The 21,085-nt window shown below is 45.2% G+C and overlaps 1 protein-coding gene across 2 annotated transcripts in view; it reads right to left on the minus strand.

The window, feature by feature from the left end:
• Window positions 1-9,806: 9,806 nt before the first annotated feature.
• LOC134936440 (intercellular adhesion molecule 5-like) overlaps window positions 9,807-21,085 on the minus strand; it is a 127,188-nt gene continuing 115,909 nt past the window's right edge. Inside the window, exon 7 of one of the 2 annotated variants that reach the window (XM_063931468.1) lies at window positions 9,807-11,466. In XM_063931468.1, coding sequence (XP_063787538.1) covers window positions 11,372-11,466 — 95 coding nt within the window. In that variant the 3' untranslated portion in view covers window positions 9,807-11,371. Of the gene's footprint in view, window positions 11,470-21,085 lie in introns of both variants that reach the window. The other variant, XM_063931467.1, reaches the window with a different exon arrangement.

The raw sequence follows: 21,085 nt of genomic DNA on the forward strand, positions 1-21,085 counted from the left end.
ATTATTAATGCCCTTATACACATAATGACACACATAGTGCCCCCTACACATTTGCAGCACATTATTAGTGCCCCTATACACATAATGACACACATACAGTAGTACCCTGTTACACATATGCCACACATTATTAATGCCCTTATACACATAATGACACACATACAGTAGTACCCTGTTACACATATGTTGCACATTATTAATGCATTTTTACATGACACACATAATGCTTCTTACACATATTCTGAACACTACTGCACAACCAACCCACCTGCACACAGCACTCACACTGCCACTAACACTGTGACCTCTGCCTCTGCTTGGATACAGATGTGTCCTCATAAATATTGCCTCAATGCTAACGTCGGGCACCTTTGTTTTAATGAAAATGCATCTTATTTGCATTGCTATGTGGCTATGATGCACAAGCAGATTCTGCTGATTAAAATGATATGCAGCATGCCTATATATTGTGGGAGACTGTGGCTGTATCTGCATAAGAAATGCTACACACAGAATATAGGCATGCCGCATATCATTTTAATCAGCAGAAGCTGCTGATGCCCCTAGGTATATCAAATGCCCTAGGCAATTGCCTAGTTTGCCTATGCCTATGGCCGGCTCTGTGCTTAGCCCAGGGGCCTACACTGCTGTTTAGACAGTCCTGGATATACTATTACTTTAGGTGCTTTTTGCAAGGATCTACTGCAATCAGTAGCGTCACAAGGGGGGAGTGGGGGGTGGCCCACACCTGGGTGTCACCCGCTGGGGGGTGACACCAAAATGCCGGCTCCTGCTCAATGACAGGAGCTGGGCGCTGCACTGTGCACTGTAGATTGGCCTGCATGCAGGCCAATCTAGCAGCAGCGATAGCGATGCGCGGGGCTGCGCATCGCTATCGCTGAGGGGGCTACACACGGAGCGATCGTGCTTAAAATCTAAGCAATCTAGTCAGATTGCTTAGATTTTAAGCAGCGATCGCTCCGTGAGTACCCCCCTTTAGGCATGAGGTTCCAGCAGAACCTCGTGAGATGTATGTGACACATATAGTGGGTAATTACTGTAGGGAAAACGTAGTCATTCTTTCTTTGCAATAGGGTGCAAACAAAATGAATAAGGTTTTCCAGGCCTAATAACTCACGTTAGATTAACACATGACAATCCAATGGAATTTAGCAAATAACTGAAAAGCTCAGTAAAGCGTTGCGGAATATGTTGGTGCTATATAAATAACTGTTAATAAATAAATAATTGAATCTCCCCAAATACAGTATGTGAGAATCCATCGCAATACCAGCTACAGAAGAAAGGTGGCAGTGCATAATCAAGCACTTTTAAAGATCAAAACTGTGTTGTTGCTCTATAATAAATATGACTTAGAGCAGTGGTTCCCAAACTTTTGAATCACAGCACCCTAGAGTATCACAGCACGTCTAGGCCAAAAGTTTCTTATTGCGCAATTCAGAAAAACATATTCAATTAAATAATTAAGTACATTTTGTGTATATGTAATCCTTGGGCTCAGTTATGTGGTGAGGGACAGGCATAGTTGCCTACCCTCCCGCATCCTGCGGGAGCCTCCCGTTTCAGCCATAAATCTCCTGATCCCCTGCTTTATAGGTCAATTCTCCCGGATTCTTCAGATTCTCTCAGGGGTGACACTAAGGAGTTTCTTTGCAAGAACAGTGAGTTGCTGTAGTTGCTCAGGAATCACTGCTGACTGCTCTCATTACCCCCCTTGTGTATCCCCTGAGAGAGAGAGAGAGGGAGAGATAGCAGTACCTGATCACACACTCCTCTTATCTGTGCTGGTGTGCACTGACCCATAGGGTGCCTCTGCTGCTGCTGCTGCTGCTGCTGGTGTAAGAATTGTTGTTAGTAATCTTTCTGTAGTTAAACACATTTGTTTAATTAAAGCAGCTGGTATCTGTAATGATTTGGTTAATGCTGCAATGGAATGGAAAATAGCACATCCAATAAATATAGGTAATGCCTACAAGATGCAGACAATCCAGTGTTCCCAATAAAAATAACATCTACAACACCAAAATAATCATTTACTTATATGTTTATGGATGAATTCACACGCGGTCAACTTGCATTTGGAATTTATTGCATACAGTAGGCATCACATTTACCATGCATATTGTGCTGAGTGAGAAGAAAAGAAATATCACAGCAAAAACATATTGCAAATAAGAAACCCTGTATTTCAGGCAGTAATGTTAGTATCAATACTTGCAAAACTTCCCAAAATATATTGTTACTAATGTTATATAGAAATATCTTGCAACAACAAGCATTTAAGCATAGGCACGCCTATTTGTGGAACTAGACACGCTCTTTGGGTAGAGTTTGACACGCCCCCATGGCGGCACGCCGCGCTTTGCACGGCACATGCTACTGTAATCTCCCTGATTTTAGTTTTCAAAAGTAGGCAAGTATGGGGACAGGATTCATTTCTGTATGTCCATAGACTCCATATCGTTTATAATTGGCAGCCACAAGCACTGGTTTTGGCTACTACATTAAGCACAATAATTTGATTAGGTACTGGCAGTGCCGGATTTCCCACTAAGCACATGAGGCACGTACCTGGGAGAAGCACCTGCTGGAGGAAGCACGGCAGGTTCCCCACCAGCATGATGCAGGGAGAAGTGCAGCTGGAATGGGTCAATGGGATCTAAAGGCAGTGCTGTGTTCCAGTGCCCACAGGGGCCCCTCTGGCTCTATGCCGGTGAAGCTCACGGCCTGCAAAGCCGGGCTGCAGGTGAGGTCCAGCTCCATGCTGCTCCGAGCGATCGAAGAGAAGGTCGCCTCTCCGTCATCAGTCAAAGGGTGACGTCCTGCTTCGGGGTCAGATTGGATGACCAGAGCCTCAGGGGGCATCAGAGAGGCAGCTGTCTAGGGGAGAGCTGCAGGGAGACAGCAGAGAGGGGTGGCAGCAGTGGGACACACAGCAGGGCTTAAAGACTCTTTGTAAAGATATAGTTGGCTGCCTTATTGGTAGGTAATGTCTGTTTTTCTAAGCTAATTTATGGCCTTAGCTTAAAGGGGGGGTTGTATTGGGTGGAGTTTGCAATCATTGCATTCACATGGATATTGTTCCTATTTGAAGTCTAGTATACGGCTGGGTAGCCATCGGCTGGTCGTGCTTCCATAGAAGTGCTGACATAAAAGTGTTATTATAAAAATAGCGTTATACCTGCGTTAAACCGAAGGGAAACATCAACACACCAACACTACCACAAAAGGACTGCTTTAATGCCTCAAAAGTATGTAATTCATCTTATGCATATTATCTGTTTTAAAAAACCTATGAAAAGGCATCCCCAATCTGCTCACTACAGTTCTCTCTTAGGCAAACTTATGTATGTTTCTTGATGTAATGATTTCTTGTAAATGTCATTGCATGTGTGGGGAAGTTGCTCGGTGAAACATTTTATTATTGCATACTGACTGGTGTTTACCTCCTTTGAACATTTACCATTGTGGTCAGGTGTACTATATCTTTGTCCTTTACACCATGACTACACCTTACTTAATATAGAGTATGATTACCGATTAGTAAAAGAAAACAAATACTGAGCAACATCCCCAAACAGGTAATTTCAACTTTAAACTTGTCATTTATTTTGTACGCTCTGGACATGGCTACTAATACCAAATGCACAGACAAAATTCTTAAAGCTATGTGTGCAAATGCTAGGAGCTTAGGAGACAAAATTCCAGAGCTAATTGCAATAATGACAAGGGATAACCTGGATTTTGTGGCAATTACAGAGTCTTGGTGCAATGAGAATCATGACTGGGACTTAGCCATACCAGAATACAATTTATTTAGGAAAGATAGAATAGGAAGAATAGGAGGAGGGGTAGCAATGTATGTGAAAAAAAGCATAAATGCTACTTTAATACAAAATATTGAAGCCAAAACTGAGGCCCTTTGGGTCACCATAGAAACTGGGAAGAAGGACATTATTCGCATTGGGGTGATCTATAGACCACCAGGCCAGGGGCAGGATTTGGACAGGAACCTATTGTTGGACATCTCTAAAATGGCTTTTAAGGGAGAAGTCATAATCATGGGAGACCTTAATTTACCTGATGTAAATTGGGAGGGGTCTTTTGCAAGTTCAGCTACAAGTGGCAAATTTTTACATTCCTTACAGGGAGCATCTCTCAAGCAATTGGTGAGGGAGCCCACTCGCAAAGACTCAATATTAGATCTAATTCTTACAAATGGTGATAGGATATCTGATATATATGTGGGTGAGCACCTGGGATCCAGTGATCATCAAGCAGTATGGTTTAGTATAAAGACAGGATCCAACTCCTGTCACACAAAAACAAAGGTGTTGGATTTTAGAAATGCTGACTTTGCAAAAATGGGGAGATGTTTAAGTGATTCATTGGCAGACTGGAGGAACTTGGAAGGAGTGCAGGAGAGGTGGAAAAAACTGAAAAGTGCAATGCTAAGTGCAACAGACCTTTGTATCAAAATGGTTAGGAAAAGCACCAGGAAAAGGAAGCCAGTGTGGTTCACAAAAGAAGTATCAACTAGTGTGAAAGCAAAAAAAGATGGCTTTTAGGAAATACAAACAGACTCAAAATAATAACGACAAAGAGGTGTATCTGGACAGACGGAAGGATGCTAAGAAAGTGATCAGACGTGCAAAGGCAGAAGCTGAGGAGAAAATGGCCCAGTCAGTAGATAAAGGGGGCAAAACTTTTTTTAAGTATATAAGTGAAAGGAGAAAATCAAATGGAGGAATAATAAGACTTAAGACAGAGAGTGGGCATTTGGTGGAGGGAGACAAGGCAATAGCAGATCACCTAAATAATTATTTTTGCTCAGTATTTACTAAAGAAGAAGGGATGGGGCCACAGTTAAGTTGCAAGGACATTCATAAAAATAAGGTAGATGAAAATACATTTACAGAGGAGTAGGTCCTAACAGAACTTTCAAAACTAAAAGTGGAAAAATCAATGGGACCAGATGGGATACACCCAAGGATACTCAAAGAGCTAAAAGATGTGCTGGTTACACCTTTAACAGAATTATTTAACCAGTCACTAAATACAGGTGCTATTCCAGAGGACTGGAAAAGAGCAAATGTAGTTCCACTGCACAAAAGTGGAAGCAAGGAAGAAGCAAGTAACTACAGACCAGTAAGCCTTACATCAGTAGTAGGGAAAGTAATGGAAAAACTATTAAAAGAAAGAGTAGTGGAATATCTTAAATCAAACAACTTACAGGATCCAAAACAGCATGGATTTACTGGTGGGAGATCATGCCAAACAAATCTTATTGACTTTTTTGACTCTGTGATGAAAATAATAGATCAAGGGGGAGCTGTAGATGTAGCATATCTAGACTTTAGTAAGGCATTTGACACTGTCCCACATCGCAGACTGCTAAATAAACTTGAAAGCCTGGGGGTGGATTATAAATCAGTTAAATGGATAAGAACCTGGTTGCAGGATAGGAAACAGACAGTCATAGTTAATGGAGTGCAATCTATGGAGGAAAATGTTACCAGTGGAGTACCCCAGGGATCTGTACTTGGTCCAGTTCTCTTTAATATCTTTGTTGGTGACATTGCAGATGGTATTGAAGGGAAGATATGCCTTTTTGCAGATGATACAAAGATATGCAACAGGGTAGACACACCGGGAGGGGTCAAACAAATGATTAATGACCTAGGTAGGCTTGAGAAATGGTCAAGAACGTGGCAACTACAGTTTAATGCTAAAAAATGCAAAATCATGCACTTGGGTCTCAAAAACCCAAAGGCTAAGTATAGTATCAAGGGTACTATAATGGAAACTACTGAGGAGGAAAGAGATTTAGGAGTCACTATTTCAAGTGACTTGAAGGCAGGAAAGCAATGCAACAAAGCAATGAGAAAGGCAAGTCAGAGGCTTGGTTGCATAGGGAGAGGAATCAGTAGCAGGAAAAAAGAAGTGATAATGCCACTGTATAGGTCATTGGTACGGCCCCATCTGGAATACTGTGTCCAGTTCTGGAGACCCTATCTCCAGAAGGATATAAATACATTAGAGAGTGTACAAAGAAGGGCAACTAAAATGGTGCATGGCCTACATCACAAAACTTACCCGGAAAGGCTAAAAGATCTTAACATGTATAGTTTGGAGGAGAGAAGGGAAAGGGGGGACATGATAGAAACTTTCAAATATATCAAGGGTTTTAAAGTTCAGGAGGGAAACATTCTTCAAAGGAAAAGAAGTATTAGAACTCGAGGGCATACATTGAGACTGGAGGGGGGGAGGTTCAGGGGAAATTTAAGGAAAAATTACTTCACAGAAAGGGTAGTGGATAAGTGGAATAGCCTCCCATCAGAGGTGGTAGAGGCTAAGACTGTAGGGCAATGTAAACATGCTTGAGACAGGCATATGAATATCCTTACAAAGAATTAAAGGTTAAAAAAGGGTTGAGATTGCCTAAAGGATAAAATAAAAAAGGGGCAGACTAGATGGGCCAAGTGGTTCTTATCTGCCGTCAAATTCTATGTTTCTATGTTTCTATGTTTCTATGAGCCTAGGCTCTGATCATGGATACAGAGTGGGAAAGGGAACCCAGAGCTGCAGTGTATACTTCAGCCATAAACTGCTGCAACTGCTGCTGTAGGCGTTTATGTCTCTATAGTGGTGTCCAAAGTCCTTATGTGGCAGTTCTAGCTCCAGTGTATCTATTTTACATATACCAGGTCATTCTCACTCACATTCTCATTATATTCTAAACTACGGCAAGAGGGAGGCACATATACTCTATACTATAGGGAAGGTGAGGCACATATTGTACAGTATAATATATAGAGGCACATTATATTCTATACTATGGAGAGGGTGAAAAGGCACAAAATTATTACCATTATTTATTTATTTATTTGGGGGGGGGGGGAGCGAGAGGGGGGGTGGGGCGAGGGAGCAGCCAGACCCCTAAATCCACCTTTGGTCATGGAGCACCAGCCTAGGGCACCCCATCAAGTGCTGTAAGCCACATACGTACAAAGACGTTTAAAACATTCACTGGAATATATGCAATTATTGGGACAGCGTACAAGTGCATTTGTCTTTATTTGAGTCACTTCTTTCCCTACTTTCATTTAGTTTTATTATATTCCTCCGATCGTAATAATCTAACATCACATGGTTGAATATTATTTGATTTACTTAATACATCAACACATTTTTTTTAAGCAAAGTCAAGAGTTCATCTTCTATTATAAAACCAACTTCTGTGTGTTCAGTTTGCTTTGTTATAGGAGGCGCATGCACACTGTGAGAGCTGGAGGATAAAGTGGGATCCAATAGGAAGAAGTGTGGTAATGATATTGAAGATGGCATTTACTCCTGCAAAGTTTTCAGAGCTTAGAATCTAGGAGTACAGCAACATCCTTACACATTGTGCAGAGACTGCAACATGTTTAGAAATACAGGAGATAATATGAGATATCTCCTGCATTAAAGGCTTAGGGACCCATTTATCAAACAATATTTGTGGCTTAGGGGGTCATTCCGACCCAATTGCACGCTGCAGTTTTTCGCAGCTGTGCGATCGGGTCCGAATGTGCATGTGCAGCAGCCTCAATGCGCAGGCGCATCACTACCCAGCGACAGGGAACGCAGGCAGTGAATGTTCTAACAAAGATTTTGATCTCAGCGGCGATCGCAAGGTGACTGACAGCAGGAAGGCGTTCCGGGATGGCAACTGACCGTTTTCTGGGAGTGGAGAGGAAAACGCAGGCGTGTCCAGGTGTTTGCAGGGCAGGTGTCTGACGTCAATTCCGGGACCTGACAGGCTGAAGTGATCGCAGTACCTGAGTAAGTTCAGAGCTACTCAGAAACTGCACAAAATGTTTTTGTACAGCTCCCCTGCACAAGCGATCGCACACATGCACAGCTAAAATACACTCCCCCATAGGCGGCGACTATCTGATCGAACGGGCTTCAAAACGTTGCAGCGTGCGATCAACTCGGAATGACTCCCTATGGGGGTCATTCCGAGTTGATCGCTAGCTGAAAATGTTCACTGCGGTGCGATTAAGGAAAAAACGACATTTCTGCGCATGCGGCGCAGCGTGCACGCGCGACATACTTTCACAATGGCCGATGTATTTTTACACAAGGTCTAGCCAAGCTTTTCAGTCGCCATGCTGACCGCAGAGTGATTGACAGGAAGTGGGCGTTTCTGGGTGGCAACTGACCGTTTTCAGGTAGTGTTCGAAAAAACGCAGGCGTGCCAGGAAAAACGCAGGCGTGGCTGGCCGAACGCAGGTCGTGTTTGTGACGTCAAATCCGGAATTGAATGGTCTGAAGTGATCGCAAGCGCTGAGTAGGTCTGAAGCTACTCAGAAACTGCACAATTTCTTTTTGTAGCCGCTCTGCGATGCAATTGTTCACACTTCTGCTAAGCTAAGATACATTACACTCCCAGAGGGCGGCGGCCTAGCGTTTGCACGGCTGCTAAAAACTGCTAGCGAGCGATCAACTCGGAATGACCACCTATCTCCGGATGTTTTCGAGGGTAGCCACAAATACTATGTTTATTTTGCAATGTCCTGGGCAGTAAAATACCGCCCGTATCACATGCAATATGCGATCTATGATAAATGCCCCTACTAACAAATAACTCCCTAACTTAATTTAGTGGCAACTATGTGGAAACTGCTGCTTCTGCATGAATAACGGGACATTTGGTACAATGCTGTGGGTACTATACTGTATTATATATGTTTTTTTTTTCCCTCTCTCTGTTTTCTGTCCAATGTAATTATAAAATGAGGCAGTGTTTATTTCTGTTACATACCTCTGCTGGGCTCTCTGCTTTCGATGTAAAAATATACCATATGTAAAAGTTGTAATATACAATCATAGATCAGCTTCATGTCATACCTCTGGGCCTCCACAATTAACACTTTTTGGCATAAAAAAAATAAAATAAAAGAATGATGTAGAGTATTTTGTAAACATTTTACAATTTCGTGTACGACCTAATAAAGTAACCTGACTGGGGAAGGCCATTTAAGTGTATGGGGGTATCCAATTAGCCCCGATGCAGCGTGCTCCCCCCCCCCCCCCGCAGACACATAGGGGGTAATTCAGAGTTGATCACAGCAGCAAATTTGTTAGCAGTTGGGCAAAACCATGTGCACTGCAGGGGGGGGGGGGGGGGGGCAGATATAACATGTGCAGAGGGAGTTAGATTTGGGTGGGTTATTTTATTTCTGTGCAGGGTAAATACCGGCTGCTTTATTTTTACACTGCAATATAGATATCAGTTTGAACACACCCCACCCAAATCTAACTCTCTCTGCACATGTTATATTTGCCCCCACCCCCTCCCTGCAGTGCACATGGTTTTGCCCAACTGCTAACAAATTTGCTGCTGCGATCAACTCTGAATTACCCCCATATTGCGGATTATGCAACAGGTGCCTCAGGCACCAATAGCATAATCCAAAAAAGGTGTCCTGCCGGTGCCGCAGTGAAACAAGGGATCAGGGGCTTATCCCCGATTCCATGTGGTTTCATGCGATTGTAGGTCCAATTTTGGCCAATCAAAATGGCCTCTAATTGGATACGGCGATAATGATCATCAGTCATTAATCAGGATGACCACCCGTTTTGATCATCTGAAACGGCATCAGGGCTAATTGGATGCCCCCTATACGTTGATGACCAGCCTCCATTATTGTTTTATTCAACCATTGCAGTCATATTCTTTTTAATATTTCTACTTTAAAAAGATATATTTTTGATAAATAGAATACACAAAAACAATGTATTTTTTATGTGCAATACTTTAATCCAAAATTTACAAACTTCTGCCCTCCCCCAATTCCCCGCTCCCAGGGGAGAATTTGTGGCCTTCAATTAGAGAGAGGATTTCTAAATCATCCATTTCCACATAAACAGGTTCCATAAGATGTTTAGTTGTTTGGTTTATCTTCCCCACATTATTGCAGAGGGTGCTGTGAATTGGGTTCCTTTATTCACATTTGTTGGACATGCCCCAAAATAGTGGCTTTCTGGGATGGCTTTCTGGGATGACGTTGCTGATTATTAGTAAAGTCATTCATATAACATTACTAAGAATTCATAGGGCTCCCTCTCGAGCAGGGGCGTATCTAGAGAGGAGGAGGCCTGTGTTCAGGCTCCGTCAGGGCCCCCTCCTCTCTAGCTGACGGCAGCGCTGTTACTCTGGGCACTAGGGTCCCTAGAGGGCCCTAGCGCTGTCCCAGAGTCTAGAGCGTATGAGAAGATCTCCCAGAAAATGGCGTGTCAGACATTTTTTCCCAGTGATTTTCCTACTGCGCATGCGTGAAACACCGGGAAAAGGGTGCTATGCCATTTCCCAGTGATTTCTGCAGCACTGCTGCTTCGCCGTGGGTCTCCGGAGAGTAAATATTACAAATAATGGGTGCAGTGTGTACGGTGTGGGCCCCTGGGGGCCCGTGTGCACTGCACACACTGCACCTATTATAAATACACCAGTGCTCTCAAGGCTGCTGATAGCCTAGCAGTTTACATTAACAGCCCAGCCTGATGTTTGAATGGTTCCTACTGGAATGATCCTGATGTCTCTTCCCTACAGTTGGTTAAAGGTAAAGCTTAGCATCTCACTGCCATAAAAAGTCAGGGGCTACCTCCACAACAGGTCCTACAAATTTACTCAAATATGGGGTCAGATGTAATGACACCCGAGTTTGGTGGTCGTGCGGGATGTCTGGTTTTGTCTTGTGATTGCCCCTTTAAAAAAGCATCTAAGTTCAGTTGGTGTCCAGCACGGCCGTCATTACATCCGGCCCATGGTGTCTATGGCTCATCTTCCAACCGTCCCCCCTTTCCTCTACCCATGGTCCTTTGCTCTAGCATAACTGTTTTCTAACTTGTCACCGATTGAACTGTGCATTTACCATATAATATCACTGCATGAACCTCCTTTTGGACATGAAGAGTCTCCCATAATTGTTTAGATGCTTCATCAGTCATCCCCAAACTGAGCTTTCCTTCATCCTCCCCTACATTACAAATTAGTCTTCTTTCTTTATGCAATTCACAACTTAGCCATTTATGAGTGCCAGTGCCTTTTCGTGGTTTATATTGTAACAATATTTTGGTTTGTATCGTTATGTATCTTGCCCTCAGCCTACTATACTGCTTGCCATGGTGGTGTTTCTCTGTTTGCCTGCACTCTGTCATGTATTATTAAAAAAAAAAAAACAACAACAACAACAACAACAACTACTGTGGATTTTAGGAATGCTAATGGGTTCTCCGAGCTGGTAAAACAAAAAATGAAGCAAGTGTTCTAGTCCCTGGAAACATATGATGCCAATGCTGATCTTTAACACAAATGGGAAATCAAACTCATGGATGTCAGAATGGCCAAGGTCACCAGTGTAAGTTCTGTCCGTTCTCCTCTGCTGTTGTCTTCTGTGGCTACTGAAACAGAAAGTGAGCAAAATAAAGATGATGGTTATTGAAAGAATAAAGTCCCTCTAACCCTATTCATAGTCCCTATCCAGTTTATATATAGCAGTTTGGGATGTGTTTCTGTGCACTCATTGCTACCACTAAGGACATGTGAATACTGGCAAATATAAAAATGTCACTTTGAAGTCTCATTACTGTTGAACCAGCCAAGAATTGATTGCAGCTTTTACATCTCTCTCCTCATTCATGTGTCTTATGTCTGTAAATCCTGAGCAGAGCAGCTATAAGGACTAAGGGGGTCATTCCGAGTTGTTTGCTCGTTATTTTTTTCTCGCAACGGAGCGATTAGTCGCTAATGCGCATGCGCAATGTCCGCAGTGCGACTGCGCCAAGTAAATTTGCTATGCAGTTAGGAATTTTACTCACGGCATTACGAGGTTTTTTCTTCGTTCTGGTGATCGGAGTGTGATTGACAGGAAGTTGGTGTTTTTGGGCGGAAACTGACCGTTTTATGGGAGTGTGTGAAAAAACGCTACAGTTTCTGGGAAAAACGCGGGAGTGGCTGGAGAAACGGAGGAGTGTCTGGGCCAACGATCGGTGTGTTTGTGACGTCAAACCAGGAACGACAAGCACTGAACTGATCGCACTGGCAGAGTAAGTCTCGAGCTACTCAGAAACTGCTAAGAAGTGTCTATTCGCAATTCTGCTAATCTTTCGTTCGCAATTTTGATCAGCTAAGATTCACTCCCAGTAGGCGGCAGCTTAGCGTGTGCAAAGCTGCTAAAAGCAGCTTGCGAGCGAACAACTCGGAATGACCCCCTAAGTTCACCCAAAATTAAATATTCTGTTTTTGAAGAAATAAGGTGACCGAAAACAATAGGTAAAGTATTAACTGCCCTGCTTGGTGGATCAGTCTAACCTCTCTACTCCTCGTAGTGGTTTTGTTTTGGTGGTTAAAGTCCCTACCAACCTGTGAATGTAGGAAGACTCCCTGAAAGAGTTGTGATCTTTCTGACTCCCTGAATAGTCTAGCATCCTCCCTGAGAGGATCTGGTCAGGATCCCAGCGGACAGGATCCTGGCACTTGAATTACTGATGCCGTAATCCTGACACTGCTTGGAATTCCGGATAGAACGGATATTTTTAGGTGGGGTCATTTAAGATGCTAGAGAAAATGGCCCTCATTCCGAGTTGTTCGCTCGCTAACTATTTTTTGCAGAGCAGCGATCAGATAGTCGCCGTCCACGGGGGAGTGTATTTTCACTTTGCAAGTGTGCGATCGCATGTGCAGCCGAGCGGGACTAAAAAGTTTTTGCAGTTTCTGAGTAGCTCTGGACTTACTCAGCCGCTGCGATAACTTCAGCCTGTCCGGTCCCGGAATTGACGTCAGACACCCGCCCTGCAAACACCTGGACACGTCTGCGTTTTCCCAAACACTCCCAGAAAACGGTCAGTTGACATCCATAAACGCCCTCTTCCTGTCAATCTCATTGCGATCGGTTGTGTGAATGGATTCGTCTCTAGAAACATTGCACAGCAATAATGCTGTTTGTACCTGTACGACGCGCGTGCGCATTGCGGTGCATATGCATGCACAGTAGTAACCTGATCGCTGAGCTGCGAAAAACGTCAGTGAGCGATCAGCTCGGAATGAGGCCCAATGGTAGAGGGCAGCATATTTTAATGCACGCCTTTGGTAAAACATCTTGCGTAATGGGATTCTTGGGCTACAGAGCAGATTTATAGGCTCTTTCTATGACCACTGCAGGTGTTATGTGTGCCCTCTTCAGTGCCACACACTTACAGTAGCTACTGAAAAACAATCTCCCTGAAGTGCTTTTCCCAAAAGACGGCAGATATGTTGTAAGCACGCCCTCCTGCTGGACCAGTGATTGTATTATAGTCTGTGATCGCTTCCTGCTCCAACATTCACAGACCTTTGCACAATAACAAGTATCCTTGCCAGGACCTTCACAAATCAATGTTATTTATACTGTACATGCATTTCCATAACACCAGGAGCGATATAAGAAATGTTTCCTGCTCTCTGTGCTTTCTATTATTATTAGAGATGAGCGGGTTCGGTTCTCAGAGATCCGAACCCTACCGGACTTCACCATTCAAGTCCGGATCCAAGTCAGGCTTGGGTTTTCCCACCTGACTCGGAAACCAGAACGAGGCAAAATGTCATCATCCCGCTGTCGGATTCTCACGGGGTTTGGATTCCATATAAGGAGCCGCGCGTCACCGCCATTTTCACTCCAGCATTGCAGAGTGTAGAGAGAAGACGTGTCTCCGTTCTCTCAGTGTCCGTGTCTTGTGCTGTATTTGTCCAGTCACAGTGGTTGTGTCCTCTTGCTGCCATATGTCCATTGCTGCTGTGTTGTGCTGCATCAGATCAGTGGTGCTGTATTGTGCTGCAACAGTCCAGTGGTAGTGTCCTGTGCATCAGCCATCAGTCATTCCAGTGACAAGGCAGCCACAGTGGTTGTGTCCTCTTGCTGCCATATGTCCATTGCTGATGTGTTGTGCTGCATCAGTTTAGTGGTGGAATATTGTGCTGCATCAGTTCAGTGTTAGTGTCCTGTGCATCAGCCATCAGTCATTCCAGTGACCAGGCAGTGGCAGTGGTATACTCTGCTGCCATATGTACACTGCTGCCGTATTATAATAATAATAATAATAATAATAATAATAACAACAACAACAACAACAACAAGTCCTTACAGTGTTGCTGTGTTGTCCTGAATCAGACCAGTGGTATTGTCCTGTGCATCAGCCATCAGTCATTCCAGTGACCAAGCAGTCACAGTGGTATACTCTGCAGCCATATGTCCACTGCTGCCATTTAATAACAACAACAACAACAACAACAACAACAACAACAACAACAACAAGAAGTCCCTTAAAGTGTTGCCGTGTTGTCCTGCATCAGACCAGTGGTAGTGTCCTGTGCATCAGCCATCAGTCATTCCAGTGACCAGGCAGTCACAGTGGTATACTCTGCAGGAAAAAATGTCCACTGCTGTTGTATAATAATAAATTATAATAACAACAAGTCCCTTACAGTGTTGCTGTGTTGTCCTGCATCAGACCAGTGGTAGTGTCCTGTGCATCAGCCATCAGTCATTCCTGTGCCGCATATTGTGTTATATAACTCCAGAAAAATAATGGAGAACAAAATTTTGAGCATAAAATAGGGAAAGATCAAGAACCACTTCCTCCTAGTGCTGAATCTGCTGCCACTAGTCATGACATAGATGATGAAATGCCATCAACGTCGTCTGCCAAGGCGATGCCCAATGTGATAGTAGAGGGCATGTAAAATCCAAAAAGCTAAAGTTCAGTACAAAGACCCAAAAAAAGAAATTTAAATGGTCTGAGGAGAAACGTAAACTTGCCCATATGCCATTTATGACACGGAGTGACAAGGAACGGCTAAGGCCCTGGCCTATGTTTGTGACTAGTGGTTCAGATTCACATGATGATGATGGAATCCCTCATCCTCCCGCTAGAAAAATTAAAAGAGTTAAGCTGGAAAAAGCACAGAAAAGAACTGTGTGTTTTAAGATGGTATCACAAATCCCCAAGGAGAGTCTAAGTGTGTCGACGGTTGTGATGCCAGACCTTCACAACACTGGACGGGAAGAGGTGGCTCCTTCCACCATTTGCACACCCCCTGCAAGTGCTGGAAGGAGCACCCACAGTCCAGTTCCTGATATTCAAATTGAAGATGTCACTGTTGAAGTACACCAGGATGAGGATATGGGTGTTGCTAGCACTGAGGAGGAAGTTGATGAGTATTCTGATGATGATGTGGTTTGTTTTAAGTCAGGCACGGTGGAAGACACCTGTTGTCCATGGGATGAAGAAGCCCATTGTGATGCCTGGGCAAACTACCAAAAAAGCCACCTCTTCAGTGTGGAATTTTTTCTCCACAAATCCGGACAACAGGGGTCAAGCCGTGTGTTGCCTCTGTCAATCTGTAATAAGTAGGGGTAAGGATGTTAACCACCTACGAACATCCTCCCTTATACTTCACCTGCAGTGCATTCATCAGAAGTCAGTGTCAAGTTGTGAAACTTTGGGTAAGAGCATAAGCAGTCCACTGACACCTAAATCCCTTCTTCCTCTTGTACCCAAGCTCCTGCAAGCCACACCACCAACTCCCTCAACGTCAACTTCCTCCTCAGTCAGGAACGTCAGTAGTACTGCAGGTCATGTCAATGTCAAGACTGAGGAGTCCTCTCCTAACCGGGATTCCTCCGGAGGATCCTAGAGTGCAGGGGATGGATTGGAAACTAAAAGTGGCCCTGGAAAAATTTCCAGAAGTGGCCCCATGTGGGCGACACCATATCAACGGTAGGCGGAGCCAACACCAAGGTAGGTGGGGTCAGTACACAGGATCATATATATGGGGTGCGAGCAGTGCCGTCGCGAAAGGACCCTGGAAGCAGCAGCTTTACTGTGCTTTGGATGTACTTAGAATTTAAACAGTTTTTTTTCATGTGCCTCCAGACCTGCACACTGTAAATGTATTGTCCATTATTCACATTACACTGCACACTACATTTCACCACGTCACCACATGACATCACCAAGATATCACATGACTTGGTGGTGACATGTAGTTTTTGTACAGTGTCTTTTTTTTACATTCTTCACTATCAGGACTAGCTGTAGTATCTTCTTTGTATAACTATTAATAAAGGGCCTAATTCAGACCTCATCGTAGCAGCAAATTTGTTAGCAGTTGGTCATAACCATGGCCCTCATTCCGAGTTGATCGCTCGCTAGCTGCTTTTAGCAGCATTGCACACGCTAGGCCGTCGCCCTCTGGGAGTGTATCTTAGCTTAGCAGAATAGCGAACGAAAGATTAGCAGAATTGCGAATAGAAAATTCTTAGCAGCTTCTGAGTAGCTCGAGACTTACTCCTACACTGCGATCAGCTCAGCCTGTTTCGTTCCTGGTTTGACGTCACAAACACGCCCTGCGTTCGGCCAGCCACTCCCCCGTTTCTCCAGACACTCCCGCGTTTTATCCTGACACGCCTGCGTTTTTCCGCACACTCACAGAAAATGGTCAATTTCCGCACAGAAACACCCACTTCCTGTCAATCACACTCCGATCACTTCAACGATGAAAATTCTTAGTTCGGACGTGAGTAAATCTACTAAGTTTTGTGTTAAAATACTTAGCGCATGCGCACTGCGTACCATGCACATGCGCATTTTTGCCTTAATCGCTCCGTTGCGAAAATCGGCAACGAGCGAACAACTCGGAATGACCCCCTATGTGGGGTAATTCAGAGTTGATCGCAGCCAGCAACTTTTTGCTGCTGCTGCGATCAACTAGAACACGCCTATGGGGGAGTGTATTTTAGCTTAGCAGGGCTGCGATCACTTGTGCAGCCCTGCTAAGCGAAAAAAAAATTCAAGCAGAACAAGACTAGGCCTATACCTACTTACCCTGTGCGATGGATCCAGCAATGATGGGCTCGGTTTTGACGTCACTCCTCCGCCCTCCGTTGTCCTGGACACACCTGCGTTTTACTCACCACTACCCGAAAACGGCTCCAAACGGTCAGGATCCGCCCTGCCACGCCTCCTTCCTGTCAATCTTCTTAGCGTTCGCTTCTGCAACCACTTCTGTCGGTAGCCGCGATGTAACCCGACGACCCCTGTCTCCGGGCAACATCGTGCACGCGCACTGCGGCCGCCACGCATCCGCATTCCGCACCCGTTTTTCTCTGCAGTGCGAACGGGTCGAAATGCCCCCCATGTGTACTGCAGGTGTGGAAGATATAACATGTGCAGAGAGAGTTAGATTTGGGTAGGTTATATTGTTTCTGTGCAGGGTAAATACTGACTGCTTTATTTTTACACTGCAATTTAGATTTCAGTTTGAACACACCCCACCCAAATCTAACGCTCTCTTTTTTGCAGTGCTGCGATCAGATATTCGCCATCTATAGGGGAGTGTATTTATGCTTTGCAAGTGTGCGATCGCATTTGCAGCCGAGCACTACAAAAAAGTTTTGTGCGGTTTCTGAGTAGCTCAGAACTTACTCAGCCGCTGCGATCACTTCAGCCTGTTCTGGCCCAGAATTGACGTAAGACACCCGCCCTGCAAACGCTTGGACACACGCCTGCGTTTTTCCTGCCACTCCCTGAAAACAGGCAGTTGACACCCAGAAACGCCTTCTTCCTGTCAATCACCTTGCGATCGGCTGTGCGAATGGATTCTTTGTACAATCCATCGCACAGCAACGATCCGCTTTGTAGCTGAACGACGCGCCTTCGCATTGCGGTGCATACACATGCGCAGTTCTGACCTGAACGCAGCGTAGCAAAAAATCCTAACGTGCGCCCAGGTCTGAATGACCCCCCATGTGTACTGCAGGAGGGGCAGATAAAACATGTGCATAGAGAATTAGATTTGGGTGGGGTGTGATCAAACTGAAATCTAAATTGCAGTGTAAAAATAAAGCAGCCAGTATTTACCCTGCACAGAAAAAAAAAATAACCCACCCAAATCTAATTCTCTCTGCAAATGTTATATCTGCCTCCCCTGCAGTGTACATGGGGGGTCATTCTGAGTTGATCGCACGTGGCAACTTTTTGCTGCTCATGCGATCAACTTGATACCACCTATTGTGGAGTGCATTTTAGCATTGCAAGGCTGCGATCGCTTGTGCAGCCCTGCTATGCTAAAAAAGTTTCCTGCAAAACAAGACCAGGGTCAGACCTACTTACCCTGTGTGACGGATCCAGCGACGAAAGTCCTGGTATTGACGTCATGACATCCGCCCTCCAAACGCCTGGACACGCCTGCATTCGCCTCTACACACCTGTAAAACGGTGAGTAGACACCCCAGAACACCTCCCCGCTGTCAATCTTCTAGCGATTGCCGCTGCAATCACTTTCTGTGCTTGCGGCGTCGTTGCGCCAGGCAACGACGCGTGTGCGCATTGCGGGCACCATGCAGTCACAGTCCCGACCCGTTCGCACCGCAGCGAAGAGCCGTTGCGTGTGAACGGGTCGGAATGGCCCCAATGGTTTTGCCCAACTACTAACAAATTTGCAGCTACGATCAGGTCTGAATTAGGCCCAAGGTTAGGGTTCAATTTTTTATATACAGTACTAGAGATGTCACATTCAGGATATCGCTTAGTGACCCATGTGCTCTTTAGTAGAGAGGTTTCATTCATATAATCACTAAGCGCCATTTTTCCTTTTTTGTCAGGTTAACAAGTAGGGTTTCCTTTTGTTTGTAGACTTTCACATTACATTGTTGATACAGATGTAGCCACGCTCATCCATCCTGCAGCACGACCGCACGGCACACACGTCACGTTGAGCTGTGGCTTAGTACGCTGCTCATGTATTCCTATGGGTGCTTGTACTTAGATGCACACGTGCGTCCTAGTCGTGGGCACACTTGATTGCTGCAAATTGGCCAAGCTGCAGGATGGATGAACGTGGCTACATCTTTATAAGTGAAGTGAGTAGGGGAGAGGGGCAATTGAAGGAAGGCTCTTGATACAACCCATGATGCAGGCCACATCACTGGTCATGTCCCCCTCATCACTAGTCACATCCCCTGCGGCAGCACACAATAGGCCATTTACAAATTTAATCTCCAGGCCCATGTGAACCTTAATCTGGCACTGCCTGTAGGTGGCGGCTATCTGATCGCAGGGCTGTACAAATTGCTGCCCAGCGATCAGGTCTGAATTACCCCCATGTCAGATCCATGACAATGACCATAACAGTTTCTGCACGACTGAGGTAGGGAATGTGTTTATTTGATACAATTAAAATCACTGACTACCTAGTGTAGATGGGGTGGGGTGGGGGGCTCTAAGCACATATAAACATACACATACCTCCCAACATGACCCTCTCCAGGAGGGACAAAATGCTCCGCTCCTGGACTTTTCTCTTAAAGATTGCCAGCACCTTTGTTGAACAGGTTAATGGATAAGAAAGGTGTTTCAGCACAGGTGATGGCAAGCATAGATTAGGAGGGAAGTCCAGGAGCAGAGCATTCTGTCCCTCCTGGAGAAGATCATGTTGGGAGGTATGCATATACGTGAAGATGCATGTAATGTATGTGCTGGTATTGTATCCGGGGGGCCCCATTCCTCCTGCACTAGGTAGTCAGCATTGCAGCCGTTGCTGATTGAAATTTATAGTTCTGTAACTGGTGTGTGTCTTTATTTCTAACTTCTCTGCTTAGGCCTAGTGGACCATTGAGCCTAAACATGGAAGTCCATGATAGCTATAACAGAAACATGGCTCACACAATCAGACCCTGCCTCCCCTGCAGCACTTTCACATGGTGGCCACCACTTCCCACCCACCCCCAGGCCTGGTATCAGTAAAGGAGGTGTGGTTGGAATATTACTGTCCAAATCTTACACACACAACATTTTACCACCTGTTCCCTCACTCACATTTACATAATTTGAAGTACACTCTATTAGGATTTTCACCCCTTTCTGCGTGTTGCAGCTATCTATCGCCCACCTGGGCAACCCAAAAAGTTTCTGGAAGATTTTTCTGCTTGGCTCCCTCACTTTTTATCCTCTGACATCTTCACCATCATTATGGGTGATTTCAATATCTCTATTGACAGTCCATAATCTCCCCATTCCTCTAAACTACTCTCTCTAACCTTCTCTTGTGGCCTCTCCCAATGGACTGACTCCCCTACGCATCAGGAGGGCCACTGCCTTGATCTTGTATTCACCAGACTATGCTTTGTTTATGAACTCACTAACACTCCTTTCCCTCTCTCAGATCACAACCTTGTCAAGTGTATGCTCTCCATTACTTCAAACTCAATGTCCCTGAAGTTTACCAAGCCGCCTCTAACCCGCAGAAATATTAATGCTATTAAGTTTCAACAACTATCTACCTCACTGCAACCACTGCTCTCTCCAATTTCCACATTCACCTCTCCTGAGACTGCTGTATCACACTTAACCAAACTCTAGAAACAGCAGTGGCGCACGCAGGGGGGGTTTCTGAGTACCCAGAAACCCCCCCTGTTAGGGCAAATTCTTGTTTTCAGAGACAGAGACAGCTTTGTCTCTGTCTCAATACAAACCGAGATCGCGACCGCTACCGCGATCACAGCTACAGCGCACCGTTAGTGTTGCCTGAACTCCCGGAAGCAGCTGCACGTGCAGCGCACGGGAGGACTAGGCATCGTCATGCACGGTGCGGCTGCTTCCGGAAGATGGAAGGAGGCCCGCATCAGAGACCCCACCAGCGGAGAGAAAGGACCAGCAGCCACACAGAGAGCCCCCTCCAGCCGGCACATTCACCCCTCGGCGGCCGGCGTAGAGTGCGGACTGCAGTCAGTGACAGTGAGTCACTGTCACTCCTGCTACAGAAATCCGCGCTGTGGATATTACAGGCTCCTCTGATGGGAGCCTTCACGGACACTGCCTGTCAGACTCCGGCAGCTCTGAACATCAACACACACAGCAGCCCTCCCCCATGCTGGGAACAGGGGGAGGGACACAGTGCAGTAGCGTCTGAAGGAGGGTGAGCTGGCCTGTGATGATTGAGAAGGTATGCTCCCCCTGTACAACGTGTGTGTGTCAGTGTGCA

Source organism: Pseudophryne corroboree, chromosome 6, assembly GCF_028390025.1.
Source record: "Pseudophryne corroboree isolate aPseCor3 chromosome 6, aPseCor3.hap2, whole genome shotgun sequence".
NCBI lineage: Eukaryota > Metazoa > Chordata > Amphibia > Anura > Myobatrachidae > Pseudophryne > Pseudophryne corroboree.